This window comes from Carassius auratus, chromosome 31 (assembly GCF_003368295.1).
Source record: "Carassius auratus strain Wakin chromosome 31, ASM336829v1, whole genome shotgun sequence".
NCBI lineage: Eukaryota > Metazoa > Chordata > Actinopteri > Cypriniformes > Cyprinidae > Carassius > Carassius auratus.
Window position 1 is genome coordinate 25154108 of NC_039273.1, and position 20801 is coordinate 25174908.

Sequence of the window (20801 nt, forward strand, 5' to 3'; positions counted from 1 at the left end):
TTGTAGAAAATAATTTGACCAATCTTCCCCTCAACACCTTTCGCTTTCTATATCATTATTATTGTTGTTGTTGTTCATGTGTATAATAATGTTTGTAATTGTCAACCATAAATAAATAAATATAATATGATAAATAATTATCAAAAAACAAATGTCGCGGAATGTATGACGTACTTACAGCTCACTGACGCTAGAATTGCCCCAAACGCTTCCCCAAATCCCTCCCCTGCGCGCTCTTCTTCGCTATTGTCTCAAACGCTCTTGTGACAGGAGCCACATGAGCCAGCGTCGCTCAGGGAAAAGACGCATTTTACGTGAACTGTAGGTAAGAGAGAGATTTTTCGTTCTTTGGTAAAACATGCGCGTGCATTGGTGTGTGTGCAGGGAGAGTGGATGAGTTTGACGGGTTGTAGAGGGTAAAATCACGGATGTGCTCACAATGACATTGGCTCTTGTGCATCGGGATGCAGATCAGATCAATGCATTTCTGTGCATGTTTAGAGGTGAGTGATCAACGGATGAACAGATGTATTATTTAGACAATCTGATGTGACATCTGCAGGGATCATGAAATCTGTTGCATCATATCTAATGGATTGTTTTTCCCCTCACACTGCATCATTATTGAGCATCTCTGTGCTGCTTTTCTTCATGTCTTTTAGCTCAAGTGTTATGATAAAATAAATAGAATCATCTATATTCATCCGTATCAGTGGATCTTAGTGTATCCTGTCACATGCTTGTTTTGTTTTGTGTTAGTATGTAACGCTTTAGATAACTGCAGACAGCTTGCTGTGGGTCAGAGGGAAGATTGATGAACAGATGACATGTCGTTGATATCATTGGTTTGACCCTGAGACTGTGTGATTGATGAAGAGTCTGTTCTTCTTCATGCAGAGTTTCCTATAATGGGCTGGTCAGCCGAGGCTCGATATTTAAAGAACAGGTTGTAACAAGCTTTGCATTTCCCAAAACAGTAACAACAACTTCCTGGAGAAATACAAAAAGAGGAAGAACATAAACATTCATGCATAGTTTTCTTGTTGTGAATTATTTGACTGGAAGGCCTTTCATAGCTGCTTATCTTCTGACAGTAACGAGAGAATACATCTTTTTTTTCAGGTTCAGTAAATACTGGAGTTGTGTGGGGAAATGCTACTAGAGTTGAGAATTGGGGATTAAGTGTTTAGGATCTTGTTCTAAAGATTAAGTGGAAATATGATTGCTCTATAATCATTTTGCAAATGTAAAAAATAGAAATCTTCTTTCAGGAACTGCAATTTCACTCTGAATTTATTTGCCAAGTAAGATTATTACTATGAGTTTGTTATAGTAAATCGATCACAGTCCGCAATTGTAAATTCACTTTCACTTTTGTTTGGTATGTTTTGATCTCACTCTGTGCACAAAAGCCACATCCACACGCTCCACACACAGTTTGACAAACACACACAAGAAACTGAAGCATCTTCACTCTGAAATACAGTAGTTTGACTGTGGCCCCTTCTGCAGATGAAAACCTACGAAAACCTACTGTTGTTTTTTATTTTTTATTAATTAATAGTTGAATGTATTTTATTCAGCAAACTAAATAGATATTTATGTTGTTATAAAATATTTCCATTTCAAATAAATGTTGTTCTTTTCAAAGTTCTGTTCATCCACACTAAAGAATGGAGGAATGATGCTGAACATTTAGCTTTGCATCACCAAAATAATTTACTTTTTAAATTATATAATAGAAAAGGTTATTTTAAATTGGAATAATATTTTACAAAATCTGTTCACAAAACAAAATGTATTTTCTGTTATCCTACTTTTTATTTATTTATTGTTTCCTTGCTTTTATATATTTATATATATATATATATATATATATATAATATGTATATATATATATGTACACACAGAGGTTTAATTATAAAAAAATTGGTGGGTGTTTATTTGGGAATTGATGCCCTCAGTTTTTGTCCATTATAAAGCCAACCCATGTTTCTCAGATGAATATCATGCTCCGTCAACATCATCACCATGTTCAGTGCTACGGGATGTTGTTTCCTCCAGACCTCGAGACAGGAAGCTCATGTCTGCTCCTTTAAATCGCGCTGGAGCCGTTGAGTTTGTGAACAACAGGAAGTGCCCCCCACACCCCCCTCGGAGACAGCTGCGACATGGCCTGAAGAAAACACTCAAGCTTTAGACACGATGACCTCGAAACTATTTGCACACTGAAATCATGTTATTTTGTATTATTATTATTCATGATGTATATAATCGTTTTATTATTGTAGTCTACTAAATACCTAGTTATTTTTTTCTTATTGTCAAATTATCAAAAATGACACTTGGTGTCTGGGTAGTGCGCACTGAAACGTAAAAATGAAATGTATCTGTCATTAAAAAACACAAATCGGTTGATCTCAAGTAGTAACTGTGGTGTTTTGGTGGAAAATAAAAATTTTTGTAAGGGACATAATAAACTGAAGCCTTTCACATAACTCTCCTTTTTACATAATGATTGTAATGTTCAATCTTTATCTTTCGCTCAGTTAATACACACTTAATCTGCCAAACAGCTGGAGGAGAAACACTCAAGCAGAGCTGAAACAGAGTGAGGGAGGGATTATATACCACACACACACACAAACACATAGGGTTATTAAATGTCATGGTATTTTCTGTGTTTCAGGTATAGTCTGTGCATCTCTATGGTGTTGTGATACAGAGCAGGATGTGACCTCATCAGTCTTCGCTCACAGTCTTCTGCTCGTGCGGATTGGGCATGAGTGAGGAGCCCCGCCCTCATTCGCCCAGCTGACCAATCAGAATGTTCGAGGTGAAGCCCATGAGCGTGGAGAAGAAGGACACAGCTGCAGGAACAGGTGTGTGTGTGTGTGTGTGGACATGCGTTTAATTGTTTATCAATGTGTGTCATGTAATTGCAGTCTGGCTTATTTATTTGAGGGTAAATTTAGCATCAGGGATTGCCCGAGTTAATTTCAGCGAATCCTTCAGAGTTGACTCCAGTTAATCCAGCTCAGGGCCACAGAACATTTACATTTACACCCGTCCATGAGTATGAAAACATGATTGTAAAACATATTTCTGAAAAGTAAACATTTTAGCATTTTAAAACATTGAATAAATAAATAACAAATAAAAAGTAACTTGTCATTTTTACTCACAAATAGCAATATTTGCCAAAAATAATAATTAAGTGCTTGACATAAGCAATATATATATATATATATATATATATATATATATATATATATATATATATATATATATATATATGCACCTGTCTTATGCTGTGAGCGACAGGTGCTAAAAAACAAGGTTTGCCGAGCTTTTCCACATGTTGTATTCCACGATGCAAACCAAGTTTTTAATCATGCAGTAGGCATCGTCGGCATGTAAAGGTGGAGGTTGTTTGCTGATGCATCTGTGTGTTGTCTTGGGACGGGCTCGAATGATTTGTTCATCATGGCTCAGAAAAACATGATTCAGACTAATTATACATTGCTTTCATCAGATAAATAATTCAGTCATTCAGAAATGTTGTTGCTATGCACATTCTTGCTGACATTTATAAAAAATCAGTTTCAGAAGTTTTAAGTTCTGTAATTTGAATTAGTCTTACTCTTGAAGGACTCGTCATACAGTAGTAATGAACAGTATGGTGTGAATGGATTCGTGGAACTGACTGAAGCTGAATGGTGTGTGTCTGTCCTGTAGATGAGAGCAGTAAGGTGTGTGACGGGGGTGTCGGCGGTCGTGGAGGGGATTCACTGTATCTTTATGAGGGTCAGGACTGGGTCATCTCTCCCTCCTGCTCTCCGGAGGAACCCAGCGCCATCTCACCCGTGCTGGCCGAGGAAACCTTCCGCTACATGAGTAAGTGTGTGTGTGTGTGTGTGTGTGTGTGTGCACTAATGTTTGCTTGCTATTTCTATTCATGAATGCCGTTGTTGGGGAAGCTACTCATAATTCATAAAGTTAAACTACGGTCAGGTTACAGTTGACTGTAGCTTGTTCTGTTTTTTTTTTTGTTTTTTTTGTAATTAGTCTCAAATAGGCAGGAATATTTCAAAAACTGATTAAAAAATAAAATATTTTTAAGTTAAGGAGTTATAGACATTTTTGTTGGTTGTAGTTGCAAATTGCTCTTTGTTACTCTGAACTCTGTAAAAATCATTTATAAAAATCTAGTTGTGTTTCGCCCAAAGATGTGTGATATAAAGCATTGCTTTTGATTTAACACTTACAAGGTCAAAAAATGTTTTTAACAGGAAGCGTATGCATAGATGAACTGTCCACTGTAAGACCAATAACACGCATTAAGAAACATATTTGCATTTAATATTCAACTTTGAACCTGAACAGTTGTATGTTTCAAATATAAAGCATATAAACCTTAAAGGGTTGAAGCGTTTAGCCCTGAAATTGACAGTAAATACTTTTTTATTTTTTAATTATTAGCTTTTATCATTTTTGTATTACTTAGATTTTCACCTTTTATTTCTCAAGCTTCATGTTATTTAGAATGTTTCTGATTTTACCTTGCATTTGTGTTTTTTATTATAGTACAGTTTTTATTTTCCAGGATGCATTGCCCATACAAAGGGAATAAATAATTCATGTTCGTTTTAGCTTCATTTGCTTACTGTCAAAACAAATGAAGATCAATCAAACTTTCCGATGTTACATAAGGGAGAAAGAGGCATTTTAGGACAGCATGTTTGTTTTTCACCTCAGTTCGCTCGGCAGTAAAGTACACAGTGATAAAAAAAATATATTAACTATATATTTTTTATAATTATAATTGTCATATCATTTGAATTTTAAGTTACACTTAATTTAAGGTGTCCTTGTTACAGTGTAATTATACATTTAAATAATGAGTAATATTAATTTACTACATGTACTATACGATTAGAATTAAGGTTTGGTTTAGGGTTATTCTGCATAATTCATTGTTATAATAATAGTAAGAACATGTAGCGTGCAACAAGGACACCTTAAAATAGTGTTAACTGATCATTGATTTAAAGTGTAACAGGACACTGTGGGAAGAGCGGCTCGTCACTGACAAATCTACATTATTTTGTAAACAGCTGAGCTTCTGTGATGCCACTGGAACATGTAGTTTAGTTAGTAGCATAGCTGCACTGCACCCTACACTGGTGTGTGTGTGTGTGTGTGTGTGTGCCCGTCCCTGGCAAGGGCACAGGAATTCAGTGGTCAGGTCTCTTAAGTGCAGCTGACAGCAGAGCCGTCCGGGCGTCACGGGGCGGGAGGGAGAGGGACAGATGGATGGATAGAGAGAGGAGAGGAGAGCAGTCATGCCGGTGCGAAACATACATAATGAGGAGCTTTATGATCAATATGCTGCAGAAGGTGAGACAGTATCGAGATTCGTACAAGCACTGAGCATAAAGAGGTGTGTGTGAGCGTCTCATTTCATTTTTAAGTATCTGTGCCGATCACAGACACTCCAGGACAATGCAAGGTCATCTATAACGGACAGGGCATGTGGGGTGTTTCTGTATGCAGTATGTGTTGTGTGCGTCTGTTTGTGTCGCTGCATGAAGGCAGTGTTGAATGTTTCCTTGAATGACTTCTTGTGGCAGGTTTGTTGAGGGTGTGTGCTGCTCTTTTCTGCAGTGTGTACAGGAAGTGGAGGCACATGTTTCTCTGCGTCTCTGGAACCATTCACTTGTGTTGATGTCATCTTTAAGAGTCGCTCAGTGCTCGGCTGATAGGGCTGTCACCATTATGAAATTAGGCTGACTATTACTTGTCTAAGAAATAATTGCGATTATGATGACTAAATGCTTGTTTTAGGGCTTTGTGTGACATACAGTCATGCCTTTCACATTTTGCAGATTAGAGCTGTGCAATGTTTAAAAAAAAACACTATGTTTTGAAACAGAGCAAATTTTTTCAGTTCCTATTTTGACTGTGTATATTTAAAGGGACAGTTCACAAAAAAAATTTTTTTTCTTTTTTTTATTTACTCACCCTCAAGTAGTTCCAGACTTATATGAGTATCTTTCTTCTGTTGAATATGAAAAAACATATTATGAAGAATGTGGGCAACCAAACAGTTGCTGGTCTCCATTGACTGAGAATAAAAAAAATATTATGGAAGTCAATGGAGACCCGAAACTGCCCACGATCTTCAAAATATCTTCTTTTGTGTTCAGCAGTCCTATTGATTTGATTCATCAACAGATCTGGTTCATAAGAGTCATTTGTTCATGAATCATGTTCTAATCAGGGGTCAGAGCGGACGGGTGTTTAGCTTTCCTCTAGAAAGGGGGGAACACAGCCAGAGTCCTGCTGAGACTTTTTGCCCTAGTTTTACCCAGTTGGATGATGATGTGATACTAAAAATAAACTGAGAGCGATAGAGGGGGCAGATGGAGGCTATTTCAGGTTTATAATCGGAGCGTTGAACATGAGAGGCGATGAACAAGAGCACAAAGTCATATTTAAAGATTGAGAGGCATAATAGAAGATCCCAATATATCAGCGTATTGATAAAAATTTATATAACATATTTCATAATAAGCAACATTTTCTGTAGTATTTGTACAGATGGCTCCTTAGTATCATGGTTTAATTAATGTTTAATAAATGTAAGTCTATATAAACTCAACTGGCAATTTTCACAAAAATCCCATAGCTATTACAGTACATTTTTGTATGTGAAATCAGTTAATAGTCAGTTATTTAGTGTTTTATATTCAATTATGTCTAATCTAATTAATTAAAAGCAAATCAGTTGCATTTAACAGATTAGAGCTGGGAGTTATTTCTGCAATTACAGCTAATCTAATTAAATCAGTTTTCAAGACAAATCAAATTCTTTTTATATCTGTAATAGGCAGTGCTTTTATTTAAACACTATTATATTATTAGTTCTTTTTTAACTGCAATGTTTTCTTTTGATAATTTTAGCACATAACCCTTAAAAAAATAAAATAATAATATATATATATACAGTACAGACCAAAAGTTTGGAAATATTACTATTTTTAATGTTTTTGAAAGAAGTTTCTTCTGCTCATCAAGCCTGCATTTATTTGATCAAAAATACAGAAAAAAACTGTAATATTGTGAAATATTATAACAACTTAAAATAATAGTTTTCTATTTGAATATACTTAAAAAAAATAATTTATTCCTGTGATGCAAAGCTGAATTTTCAGCATCATTACTCCAACCTTCAGTGTCACATGTAACATCCAGTCTATAACATGATCATTTAGAAATCATTCTAATATTCTGATTTATTATGAGTGTTGGAAACAGTTCTGCTGTCTAATATATTTGATCAATAAAAGGTTAAAAAGAACTGCATTTATTCAAAATAAAAGTAAAAATTCTAATAATATATTTTCTTTACTATCACTTTTTATCAATTTAACACATCCTTGCTGAATAAAAGTATTGATTTTATTTTTAAAAAAGAAAAAATAAATTACTGACCCCAAATTAATGACCAGTAGTGTATATTGTTATTACAAAAATATTTATATTATAAAAACATAGCTTTTTTTTATTTTATTTAAAAAAAATGTATTCATCAAAGTATCCTAAAAAAGCATCACACGTTCTGAAAAAATATTAAGCAGCAGAACTGTTTCCAACTTTGATAATGAATCATCATATTAGAATTATTTCTAAAGGATCATGTGATAATGATCCTAAAAATTCAGCTTTGCATCACAGAAATAAATGATAATTTAAAGTATAATAAATTTAAAAACAATTATTTTAAATTGTAATAATATATCACAATATTAAAAAAAAAATTCTGTATTTTTGATCAAATAAATGCAGGTTTTTCATCCAATATTAATGTTTTATTTACAATTTATTTTAGTTACCAATAATTATTTGTAATAGTTTTAATTGTATTTTAGTTAACAGTAACGGCACTGGTAATAAGATGACGGATCACTCAAGATTGCTTGCCAGAAATCCATGTTTCACTGTTATTGTGTTCTGTTTAATGTGTCATTGTTCAATGTGATTCTGGACCACAAAACCTTGAGTGTCAAGTTTGGAGATTTATACAACTTCTGAAAGATGAATAAATAATCTTTCCATTGATGTATGGTTTGTTAGGATCGAACAATATCTAGAATCTGAGGGTGCAAGAAAATATAAATATTGAGAAAATGACCTTTGAAGTTGTCCAAATGAAGATCTTAGCAATGCATGCTACTAATCAAAAATTAAGTGTTCTTTTGGCTATTGCAAAAAAATGTAGCAAAATCCCAGAAATGTGCAGCAAACTATTTTGCAGTGGTCTCACTTCTGTGATCGTAGAAGTGAACTGAGCGGCCTGACCCCAGCTGAAGCTTTACTGGAGATCAGAGGTCTCCACATGTCTGCTATTACATGTGCATCACTTATCGCTGAGGTTTCTTCATGATGCTTGGGTTATATAAAGTCATCTGAACTAGACCGAGCGGATCAGTGCATCTGTGGCGTGAGTCATGAGTGTTTGAGGCTTGTTCAGTCCATGTGTTTTGTGTGGTAATGAAGGTTCAGTCAGTGTGTGTTTGGGTCTGGACAGAGGAAGCTGTTGTGCTGTGATTGTCAGGATGCTTCAGTTGAGCGAAGACCACCATCTCGGGTAAAGACAGCTGTGTGTGTGTGTGTGTGTATGTTTAAACCTAATGTGACTGCATTTATTTCAATCCAGGAGCACTCACGGGACAGTGACTGGTGTCAGGTGCTTCATTACTCCTCCTCTCTCTCTGTCTCTCTCTCTCTCTCTATCTCTCTCTCTCTCTCTCTCTCTTTCCCTCTGCAGAATTTCTAGCTGTTGGCTCCTCTTATCCTCATAATGACTCTAACAGTCTCTCTGAAGGTAACACTGATGCTTTACCTGTCTATGTCCCACTTCCATCTGTTTACAGTGCTCCTGTCCTTCCTAGTCTCTGCTTCTATTTTAGTATTTGTATTTAGCTAGTATTTGACCTCAGGATACCAGCATGTGTCCTAGAGCCATCTGAAACTCACATTAAAGGGGTCAAATCATGGAAAACATTTATTGAGACTAAACTCAACTATGAGCACATTAACACAAACTCCTATTACGTATTAAAGACTTAGCATTGTTACTCATTTCACATGCGAAGATGTTAGCCAATCATACTGTAACAAATCTTATTTGCATGAAGCCTGAAAGGTACAGTGGCCAAACCAGTTTATTTAATAATGTATGGTGCAGCGAGCAGGTTGTCTGTCCATGCTGAAAGAGAAAATGCTGCTCGATGCGACAAAATCATGTCTTGCTGATTTCAAATCTGTTTGGGATGGCTAGGATTTATTGCTTGTCAATATGGAACAGTAAAAAATCATGTAAATGAGACATGGTTAAATAGCTTTTGATGCAATGTTGACAGGAATTATTAGTTTGACTTAAGGAAAAAATAAAGGAGCTGGGAAATATGACCTCTTTAAAATTCTAGTGATTATAATATGCAGGAGAGAGCCGTCGGCCGTGTAGAGTAAACTGACTTTAGATTTACATCCATGTGCACGACTGTTCAAAAGTCTGGGGTTGGGAAGAGTTTTTCTTCTCACCAAGGTTGCATTAATTTGATCAAATATACAGTAAAAAAAAAAAGCTGAATTTTCAGCATCATTGTTGTCACATGAACATGCTGTATTTAGGTGTCTAAGTTTTTGCCATGAAAATGCTGATATGGCACTAAAAATAAATAAATGACTGTTGAACAGTAGTGTAGTGGCTGCAGTTAATAGTGAATCTGAATGCAGATGTGTTTGAATGCACTTTGGGTTTGTGCATGATGTTACTGCAGTGTCAGGAGGTGTGTGTTCGTGTATTGCATGTGTAGGGCTTGCCATATGGCATGTGGGTGTTTTTACAGCTTCCTGTTTTGTTGTGTTTGTTTAGTTTTTTACACGCATTCACATTGATCTTGTGTTGTCTGTGTCTCTCTCACCGTAGTCCTCAGCGCTGAGCAGGTGGAGCAGATGACCAAGACCTACAGTGACACTGACGTGGTCACACACCTCCTGGCTGAAGTGAGTGATCGCTCGGCAAACTGTGAGAAAATCATTTGTCTAGTTTGTTTTGGTTAGTAACAGCTCTTGACTTTACGGTGTCGTCCCGCAGAGGGATCGCGACCTGGAATTGGCGGCTCGGATCGGTCAGTCTCTCCTACAGAGGAATCACGTGCTGCAGGAACGAAACGAATCTCTGGAGGAGCAGCTAGCGCAGGCCCTAGACCAGGTACAGCGTGCTTTGACATGAGAAAATTGAAGCTAACTGTGTATAAGCTGGCTTCAAAGTCTTCCATGTCATCGCTCCGTCAGGTTCATCAGCTTCAGCATGAGTTGGCGAAGAAGGATGAACTCCTCCGTATGGTGGCGAGCACCAGCGAGGAGAGCGAGACTGACTCCAGCTGCTCCACGCCGCTACGTCACCCCGTGCCCGCCGGGACCGCGCTCGCCCTCAGCCAGCTGGACGCCCTCCAGTCCAAACTCCAGGAGCTGGAGGAGGAGAACCTGTCCCTGAGATCAGAGGTGCATCATGGGCTCTGGACGATGTTTCGGGAGCGTAAGGCTTTTATGAAAGCGTGACCTCTTGATTTTCTGTCTATTTTCAGGCCTGTCACCTGAAGAAGGAGACCATTACTTATGAGGAGAAAGAACAGCAGCTGGTGAGCGACTGTGTTAAAGAGCTACGTGAGTATCTGCATCGACCTTCAAGCTCCTAATTTAAGTTAAACCGAGTCTGTGTACTGTCTACAAGCAGCATCATAAACCAAATTAAACCTCATTAACTTTGTCCTACACAAATGGACTGTAAAGGACCTTTTTGTCTGTTACAATACATTCTGTGATTTTATAACAAAATACATGCAACTGCTGTTGATTTTTGCCCGTGTGCAATTGCCGGTGACATTATCCGGTCCTGAGTGTGACGCTGCACATGTGCTAAAGTTTAGTTTGCAATGCATCTTGTGCACATGTAAACTATGATATGAATCGGATTGCTTTAGGGTTCATATAAAGAGAAAGCGGATTGGATTTATTGGGATTGTTGTGCTTGTTAATATACGTGTTGACTGCTGTAGGTTTATTTCTTCGGTGTTTTTGATTAACAGGGGAGTCAAACAGTCAGATGGTGTCTCTGGCGGATGAGCTCTCGCAGAAGAACGAGGAGTTAATGAGACATCAGGAGGAGATCGCACAACTCCTCTCACAGATCGTCGAGCTCCAGCAGAGAGTCAAAGAGGTCAGGATGCATGCCTTATTTAACACTTTTATTCAGCAAGGATGCATTCAATTGATCAAAAGTGACAGTACAGACATTTATAATGTTACAAAGGATTTCTATTACAAGTAAATCCTGCTCTTTGGAACTTTCTATTAATGAAAGAATCCTGAAAAAAATCACGGATTATTATTGTGCAGCAATCCAGCATATTAGAATGATTTCTGTAGGATCATGTGACCCTGAAGACTGGAGGAATGATGCTCAAGAAAGGAAACTTGAATTTTACTGTGTGTATAATTGCGTATGTCTGTGTTTGTTTCTCAGTTGGCACTAGAGAAAGAAGAGCTGAGAATTCACCTGCGAGCCTCGAAGGAAGCACAGCGCCAGCTCACAGTGGAGGTAAAACTCCACACATTTTTAGTTTTGAGTATCCAGTGTTTAGTTGATCCTGATAAGCGCTCGTCGTCACAGTTGTAAACTCAGTGGCTTTCTTCTTTCGTGAGGGGGTTTGGCGCCACAGCATTTTTGTTTCCAGGCTGAACATTAAGGAACGCGAGACACACGTCTCCCGGAAATCCTGTGTAATTCAACCAATCTGATGACGATTTCAACACTCCTGAAGTTTTTCAATTTTTGTGTCCCATATGCATCAGATGTTTAGCCAACGGTCCATGAGCATGACGTCTGAGGCTGAGACTATGTGTCTGCCAATCTGGATTAACACTGATCATTCTGATTAAAACTGTGAAGTTTTAAGATTAATCTGCTTGCTTAAAGCATTTTAGGTATTAAAGTTTTAAGACAAAGCAGCTTAGGCACTGTGACTTGGAAAAGGCCATAAACTCATGTAACTTCATTCCTTCATGCTGTGTGTCCGTCTTATCATTGCACTTCTGAAATGTGTCCATAAAGGCTGGAGTGTTATAACACGTTACAGCACAGCGCTGGTTAATAAATGCAGTGTCCATAGTGACCTGGAAGTGTTATGGTGATCATGTCAGTAATCTCATGAATGTCAGGATATTGAACTCTCTCTGCTGTAGGCTTGGCATGATAACACATTTTTTGCGACGATAAATTGTCCCAGACATAACTGCAATAAACAATATCGTTGTGATTTCAAAACCATTTTATGAAACGCATCTAAACACAGTGGGAAATATCAAAACAATCAGGTTCGTACAATTAGTGGATAAAGTGATTATGGCCTGCTCTGCTGTATTGTGAGACATCCCAGCGTCCCGTGTCTGTGTGTTTTAGCTGAAGGAGCTGTCAGACACGAATGCCGAGTGTGTGGGAATGTTGCACGAGTCTCAGGAGGAGATTAAGGAGCTGCGCAGTAAGAACATGCCGTCTGCAGACCTGCGCAGACACCTGTCGTACGGACTCTATCCTATGGTGAGAACTCTCTGTCACATCTGTTCTTAATACGAGCCGGTTCAGTAACCTGCACATGCAATGCCTTGCTAGATATTCTTAATGCATTCGAATTCACATCCCAATCTATTATATATTTTCATAAATAATTATAAAAGTTATACTTTATAAGTGCATGAAATTTGGTGGTGATTGTTTGTTTTAATGCATGGGAATAATTAGGCACATTTTAAATATGAGAAATAGAATGGATGTATATATGATTGTATTATTATTATTATTGCATTAATTATTACAGTATAACAATAGTGGTTTCAGTTATTTGCAAAAACACATATATATATATATATATATATATATATATATATATATATATATATATATATATATATATATATATTAGTATAGACATGTATAGTATATAGACGTGTTTGGTTGACTTAATTGTATTTGAATGTAATTTCTTGTTTACTTGTCTTATTTTGTTGTATTTTTTGTTTTTCTTTTCATTCTATTTAATCGTTTATTTAATTATTCTTTTTATTTTATTTAATTGTTCATTTTACTTTTTTGTTATTGAATTGTATTCATAATTTTTTTGTGTTATTTCGTTTTTATTTAATTTAAGTTTTTTTTTAATTTTTCATTATTTTTGTTTATTTTATTATATTTTTTAATTTTTATTTTATTTGCATTTTATTTTTCATTAATTTTTTTACTTTTATTGGTTTTTAAATCAAACATTTATTTCTGCATGAGCCAGTCTCTGTCTCTTTGCTTTGAGTTAACAGATATATGATGATCATTGCTCGTTTTTTCTGTCCTTCAGGATTCTTTGGCAGCTGAGATTGAAGGTAGTATGAGAAGAGAGCTGAGTGTAGAAGAGGAAATGGTCTTTCAGGACCAGAGGTAATGCTCACCATTCACACACAGAGTTATGTTTATAATAGTCATTTTTCCTTCAGCAGGACTGACCTTTGACCCCTGTCTGCTCTGTCTGAAGGTCGACCCACAAGCGTGTGTTCCAGACGGTGCGGTCTGTCAATCAGTCGGTGATGAGAGCGGCTGCCGCAGTGCCTCCGATCCCTGGCTCCGCCCACAGCGGCCTGGTCATGACCCCAGCGCCCTATCAGTCACACACACCCAACACAGAGGAGCGAGCTGGAGACGTGGACACCACCAAGTGAGTGTGACTGCACAATGTGGTTATACCCACAATGCTTTAGTGTGTTTCCAACACGCATCTTGTGTGTGCTGCAGAGAGAACTCTCATCTGGGTCAGCCCGACTCTCCCGGGGGAAACAACCTCACGTCAGCCCTAAACCGCCTCTCCCTGCGGAGGCAGAACTTCCTGTGTGAGCGACAGTTCTTCCAGGCCGAGAGAGAGCGGAAGCTGGAGTCTGAAGAGGGCGGGACCAGCTGCAGTTCACCAATGGGAAGCACCGTCTCGTCTTTCACCAACCTATCAGAGTTCTCCTTCTCCTCCAGCTGTTTCAAGACATTTCTGCCTGAAAAACTGCAGATTGTTAAACCAATGGAAGGTGGGTAGAGGATAGTGTGGCATGTACCTTTTGGTGTATGTTGATTTAAACAAAGTCTTAACAAATCCCTGTTCGGACAGTGAGCATTTCCTCTAGCACTTTAAGGTTTAATTCATTAACATTACATTTACATTTATTCATTTAGCAGACACTTTTATCCAAAGCGACTTACAGATGAAGACAGTGGAAGCAATCAAAAACAACAAAAAGAGTAATGATATATAAGTGCCATAACAATTCTCAGTTAGGTTAACACAGTACACGTAGCATGGGATTTTAAATTATATAATAAATAAAAAGAAAACAAATGGAATAAAAAAATAAAAGAATAGAGCAAGCTAGTTAGAGGTCTTTACACATACACACACACATACATATACAATTGCATAATAAATGAAAAGAAAATAGAATATAAAAAGATTAGAAAGGTAGTTAGATTTTTTAAATAATAGAATTAGAATAGTAATTAATTAACATTAGTTAATAAATGAGTCTCAGCATATTAAATGTTATTTTTAGATAATTTATTAATGTAGTTTATTGTCTAAATATATTATTGTTAATGTTTGCTCATAAAATATATTAATGTTGAAGTAATTAATGCATTTGATTTATAACATTTAAAACTGATTGATGTATTAGAATACAGTACACCATTCCAAAGTTTAAGGTCAGGAAGATGTTTCTGAAAGAAGTCTCCGTGTCCGAACCTGGCGTGTGTGTGTGTAGAAATACACATTTACACATTATTGTAGTGCATCACTGTTTCTTGAGTTTTTGTTCCTGTTGGCTTGATCTTCAGGTTCTCTGACTCTTCATCACTGGCAGCAGCTCGCTAAACCCCACCTGGCCACTATTCTAGACCCCCATCCAGGGGTAGTTACCAAAGGCTTCCGCCCTCTCCCTCAGGACAGTGTTCACCATCTGACTGACCTCGAAGAGGACGAAGACCAGGAGAGACTGGCGTGGGAACATAAGAGAAAAGAGAAGGAGCCACAGGATGCTGAGATAAAAGAGGAAGAGGAGGAGGAAGGAATCACGTTTAATGTGCACTCATCATCAACTCCAGAAGAGATAGGAAAGAGGAGGTGTGTCCAAAGCCCAGCTAATGTCCCTCCCCTTCCTGCATCCCTCAGGAATTCCCCTGTGCCCATAGCAACGGCCATTTCCTTAGCAACAGCAGTTAACCTGACAGCCAGCGCTGCTCCTGCGGTTAGTTCAGGAACCTCAGCATCAGCACCTCCACAGTTTCAATCTGAAGCGCCCTCTACAGGTAAATAACTGTCACTTCAAACGTCCAGTTCCTGTATAATAATGAATGTATATTGATCACTTTTTGTTTATTTGTTTAGCTATAAATCCTGGGAAATATCAGAGCTCCACTTTTTCCACATACACCTTCACTACCTGCCGGATCCTGCATCCTAGAGACAGCACACAAGTGACAGCCAGGTACAACATCTTATCGATCACCTCTAATGAACAGCAGTTCAAGGGTGTGAATCATCTGAGAACTGTCTTCATTTTTGCACATCTTTCCTTTAGTAAGGAACCATCAGATTTTAGTATGCAAGTGAGTTTAAGACTGATTTGTTAATGCGTGCAACTAGCAAGGTTAACGAACGAGAATTGTCAGTTTTTTTTTTTTTTAAATGGATCGTTTATTTTTCATTATCAATTATTTTATATATATATTTTTTTTTTATTTTTATTTACGGGTTTGGAACGACATGGGGGTAAGTGATTAATGACAAAACTTTCATTTTGGGGTGGAGTATCCATTTAACCTTTCTTAACTCTGTTAATATATATAATGGCAGTTATTGATAGGAAAAAATCATTATTTTAGATAAGATATTATATATAATAACATTTAATATAATTGATTAATTTACTTAGAGTTGCTCTCAATTATATTATACATTTAATATATATATATATATATATATATATATATATATATATATATATTCTGTATGAATGTGTGTAATTTGATTGTTTTTATTTATTTATTATTCATTAAATTTTTTTATTCTGATGCATGGATGTGTTTGATCATATCACACTTTTCTTTCTGTGTATCAGCTCTGCCTGTAGTCCTTCTGTGAGTGATTACACCCCGAGTTCTCTCCGGACCGGTCCCAGCACTCCAGTCACACCCTGTAGATTGAGTCTGGGCGATTCTTTCCCTATTCGCCGCCCTGCAGCGCCCCCTGGTGGTCTCGCCAAGCTCCTGCTGGAGAAAGGCATCTCTGCTCAGGGTCCCGCACCTGTGGCGGCACCCAAAAAGCCTCTTTCTCTACGTCTTCTTCCCAGCACTCCTCAAAACTCCCCATGCCCCTCCCCTGTGCCCTTCGACTCCCGATCCACCTCTTCGGACAACTTCTTGGCGTCCCGTCCCGCCGAGCTCTTCCTGCAAGACGTATACGGGCTGAAACTCGGCCGTGCCCCGCGACCGGATCTCCTCAGCCCTGAACAACCCCCTCATGGGCAGTCAAACAAACCCGACTGCCACACTGTCAACCTCATGGAGCATCTTCGCAAACTAGGCTTGGATAAAAAAGTCATCCAAGGGTCAGACGCCGAAGGCGCCCATCCACAGGAATCTGCCACCTTCCTAGCAACAGGAGGAGGCAGCTTATTGGATGGGCTTCGGCGAAATCAAAGTCTGCCTGTCATGGTTGGCCGGCGTAGTGCATCCGTCTCCAGTCCGTCCCGTCCTGTTCCGCCCCCTCACCCTACTTCCCTGGCCCTTCCTACTCCACCATGGGGGAACTTAAACGAACCGCGGCGCACACGTAGACACGCCTCCCTTTCTCAGGCCCGCCCTACCTGCATAATTCATAAGGATGTGGGCGTGGTCTCCGACCAACAGGAGTAACTTTATATCTATCCCTCGTATCCTTTATTTAACCATCTGTTCCTTGGAAAAAGAGGCCGAAAGACATTTAAGGTTGTTTTAAAGCACAAAAATGAAGTTAAAGTGTCTTGTTGCAATGTTTATGAGAAAACGCAGATTTTAAAGGCCTTAAAGCACTCAAAAGGAAAGAGAGACTTCTAATCCCATTCTTCTCAATCTAAAGTTCTTTTTCCTTTATTGTTCATTTATGTCCTTTCATCCTTCATTTAGTTTCATTAACAAGTCCTCACACTTAGATTCTGTCTCTTGAGGCTGTGGAGCTGTGAAGTGGTGGATAGAGCAGACAGGAAAATGTATGTGTAGAAAGATGTTGAACGTTGAATCGATGGAAGGAAGGATGTTAAAATGAAATGCTATAAAGGACGGGAGATATGAGGGTTTCTGTAGGTTAAAAGTGAATTAATGGTCACTTTGATTCATCCTAGTGAATTATAGAAACAAGATTGAGGTGATGAACACAAACAAGAATGGAGTATGGCAAGTGAAATGGATGGTCGCATCTCCACAGCCTCATTTTAGGAGTTTGTCTTGATTCTTTCAGCAGTTCCTGAGAGTTTCTCTGTGTAGCATTATAGATAGCTAAAGCTTTTTAGACATTTAGTAGGACGTTCACCTGCCCATATATCTTTTATTTGTGCGTCATTACAGGTACAGATGAAAGGACAAAGCAAGCATTTGTGTCCCTGGGCATGCTGGTGTATCTGGACATATGCTCCTCTTATATCTTTGCACTGAATTATCTGGTTATTGGGAAGTTTTGTCACAGAAGAACAGATCTGAAGTGCTCAGGATATATTTGGGTTCTGCTACATGTAACCTTGTTGAAATAATATTCAGGGACTGTGTATAAGGGAAATGAGTGATCAGTTCACATGTAGACTCAAAAGGCATTACTGCAGATAATACTTTACATTTATTTTAAGTTTAGAGGATTCTGAAACTGAAACCTAAAGAGAGGGGAGTTTGCATTTACACCCCCTAAATATAAAGCTTAAATAAATTATTTTAGTGAATTTTTAACCTACTAGAATTGTGTTTTTAGTAAATAGGCTTTATATGTGTTATCTAACAATAAGCTAAGACTAGAGTACATTAATACATTTATGTAACCTGATGGCTAATGTTATTCACTAACCTTTCAGCTAAGAGTGGGATTTTAATACATTTCATGTTTTTGGTGGAGTTTGAGAAAGGGACTCAAGTTTCAAAGACCTTTTTGGGTTTAACCTTAAAAGATTTTTTTATCTTTTTGCCTGAATTGTCGTTTTATAAGCTACAACGTATGTGGATGTGTTTGTTTTTGTGGAAAACTGACCTTTCGTGCTTTGTGGTAAATGACATGATGACCGCACAACCATCAGTTTGGTTCAGAAACTGTTACAGGAGTGACATTTAGTGAGCTTTTGTCAATTATGCCAAGAACACAAACGGATCTAAATGGGATTCAAACTAAACTTGGTCAAATCAATCCCATCATTCAACCTCTTCAGAACAATACCAGCATGCTTGCTGCATTTATACATCACTAGCTTCGCTCTATTCCAAGCTGAAGTGTATGGTACTAAACGCATGACTTGCTTTCTGTATCAAAGTGTCCTTATTAACATCCTGCTGTTGATATCATCAAGCTCTCTGCTGCCATTGAGGTCAAAGGTCAATGCTTGATGATGATGCTACAAGCTGTGACATCAAGCACCAGGTGATTTCTTTTGTGCTGTTGACATGGTGTGTTTTCCTGTGTTTAGCTGTCAGAACTGTGTTATGATGGATTTTTTTTATAATAAAACATGAAAAACTTCGGTGTCCCTGACATTTCATCCTGAGGAGTTTGAAAACTATACACAGGAGCTAAAATTAGTGTACAAACATTTTTGGTATATTATACTGACAGTACAAATCATTATTATATTTCTTTACATTATTAATTATTTAATTTATATTAATAATTATTTACCATAATCGTACAATCTTTTTCCTTAAAGGGTGGATAAATAGGTGTCCAGAAGAGAAAAATACATTTGTTTTGCATTTAAAAAAAAATTAACTAAAATATAATATTGAACTATAAGCTATGAAATTGAAAACATGCTGTATTTTAATAAAAAAAAATAACAAGTGAACAAAAACAATTATTTTTATGTATAATTGAGTATTTATATTAGTATAATATTACTATTCGTAATTATTTGCTATAACCATACAATCCAAAAAAGGGTGGGAAAAAACGTGTTCAGTGGAAATATATATATATATAATTTATTTTATGCAATATATATATATATATATATATATATATATATATATATATATATATATACTGCATAAACAAAATAAATTATGTTTTAAACCATTTAAGAGATTTAAGGTATGTATTTTTATGGCAGTAAAGCATAATTACATCTCACTTTTCATTTCTATAATTTAAAAAATCAATTATTTATTACTGTTATATGAATCAAATTGTTTAGCTGATTTAAAAAATGTCCAGACAGAATGATTAACAAGGCTGTATTGCAGTAATGAGAATCATAAATATATATTTGCACAAAAAAAGTGCTGAATCTTCATTCAAAAATAATTTTGGTCTTAACAATACAGGGTCACAGAGATCTCCAGCTTCTGATTGGCGTGCATATCTGTGACGCATACGTCTGACAGCTCTACGATTGGCTGTTATACCCAAGCCCCGCCCCTGAATTTGCACCTTTGAGGGGCATGGAGCCACAAAGCTACAAGCAAACAAACAAAAACCTTTATATTACCTTCTGTTGGCTGAGCTCCAGTCAACATTTCTTTACATAATTAATAATATAAGAATTATAATGATTTTCAGTTTTTAGAGCTTATTTGAAAAAGACAAGTGTGTGGGTTTATAAATGTTTTTTTATAGTCTCTTACCAAGGCTGCTTGTATTTGATCAAAACTAGTAATATTGTGAAATATTATTATTCTGTTTGAATATATTTTAACCTGGTGATGTAAAGCTGAATTTACTGTCACTTGATCAATTAACTGCAGCTTGCTGAATAAAAGTATGCATTTGTTTAATAAAATAATTATTAGTGTTATTTAAACAACATAATTTAGTTTTTCATGACCATTTTTCATCCTCTCACTTGTTATTTGTTTTTGAATACATTTCTGAATTATATAAATGGTTATGTAGACGTAGAATTTCTAAACTATTTATTTTATTTAAAATGTAATGTATCATTTCAAATAATGTACACTGAGTGACTTACCGCAGAGGAGGGGCTACGAGGTATCACTGACTCCGCCTCCTGTATAGTGGGTGTGGCCTCTTTCACTGTGAGAGGTTGAAATGTGAATGTTACATGCAATAATTTGATGATATAATGATGACAAAACATTTTTATATAAAAGGTTTTTAAATCCAGTGGAAACATTTTGCTCTGTGTTGCTGGATGCATACTTGAAAACGTAACAAATGCAGACAAAAATAAGAGGAGCTGATACATATGCTTAGACCACAGTTCACATGAGCAGGAAATACAGGCATTAATCTGGATCCAAGACAAACCAGACTAGTAAAGATTTTATTGTGTTAAGGGTTTATGTGAGTATACTTCAGGCACACATTTGTCCCCAAAAGTCAGTTAGTCTATCATTAGTCCTCATTTAGACTATGTATTCTTGCACTTACCTGTGTCTCTTCTTCCTGTTGTCTGTC

The 20801-nt window shown here is 36.9% G+C and overlaps 1 protein-coding gene across 5 annotated transcripts; it reads left to right on the forward strand.

The window, feature by feature from the left end:
- The first annotated feature begins 209 nt into the window (after positions 1 to 209).
- Positions 210 to 18908, forward strand: LOC113050958 (trafficking kinesin-binding protein 2-like). Of its 5 annotated transcripts, none has more exons than XM_026214457.1 (17): positions 210 to 325; positions 2690 to 2882; positions 3739 to 3897; positions 8834 to 8890; positions 9998 to 10074; positions 10166 to 10282; positions 10366 to 10575; positions 10659 to 10737; positions 11160 to 11290; positions 11597 to 11671; positions 12533 to 12670; positions 13479 to 13558; positions 13653 to 13832; positions 13910 to 14190; positions 14993 to 15463; positions 15543 to 15642; positions 16276 to 18908. In XM_026214457.1, the coding sequence occupies exons 2-17, from the start codon at positions 2828 to 2830 to the stop codon at positions 17069 to 17071; spliced, it is 3006 nt and encodes a 1001-aa protein (XP_026070242.1). In that variant the 5' UTR covers positions 210 to 325; positions 2690 to 2827; the 3' UTR covers positions 17072 to 18908. The 5 variants fall into 5 exon arrangements, with proteins under 5 accessions (XP_026070242.1, XP_026070245.1, XP_026070243.1 ...); XM_026214458.1 differs by having other exon boundaries at positions 249 to 321; XM_026214459.1 differs by lacking the exon at positions 210 to 325 and adding an exon at positions 365 to 503.
- The last annotated feature ends 1893 nt before the right edge of the window (positions 18909 to 20801 follow it).

Coding starts and splice junctions, on each gene's coding strand:
- LOC113050958 (XM_026214457.1), top strand. CDS start 2,828: ATGTTCGAGGTGAAGCCCATGAGCGTGGAGAAGAAGGACACAGCTGCA. Junction 10,576..10,658: donor ACCTGTCCCTGAGATCAGAG/GTGCATCATGGG, acceptor GTCTATTTTCAG/GCCTGTCACCTGAAGAAGGA. Junction 15,643..16,275: donor AGCACACAAGTGACAGCCAG/GTACAACATCTT, acceptor TCTGTGTATCAG/CTCTGCCTGTAGTCCTTCTG.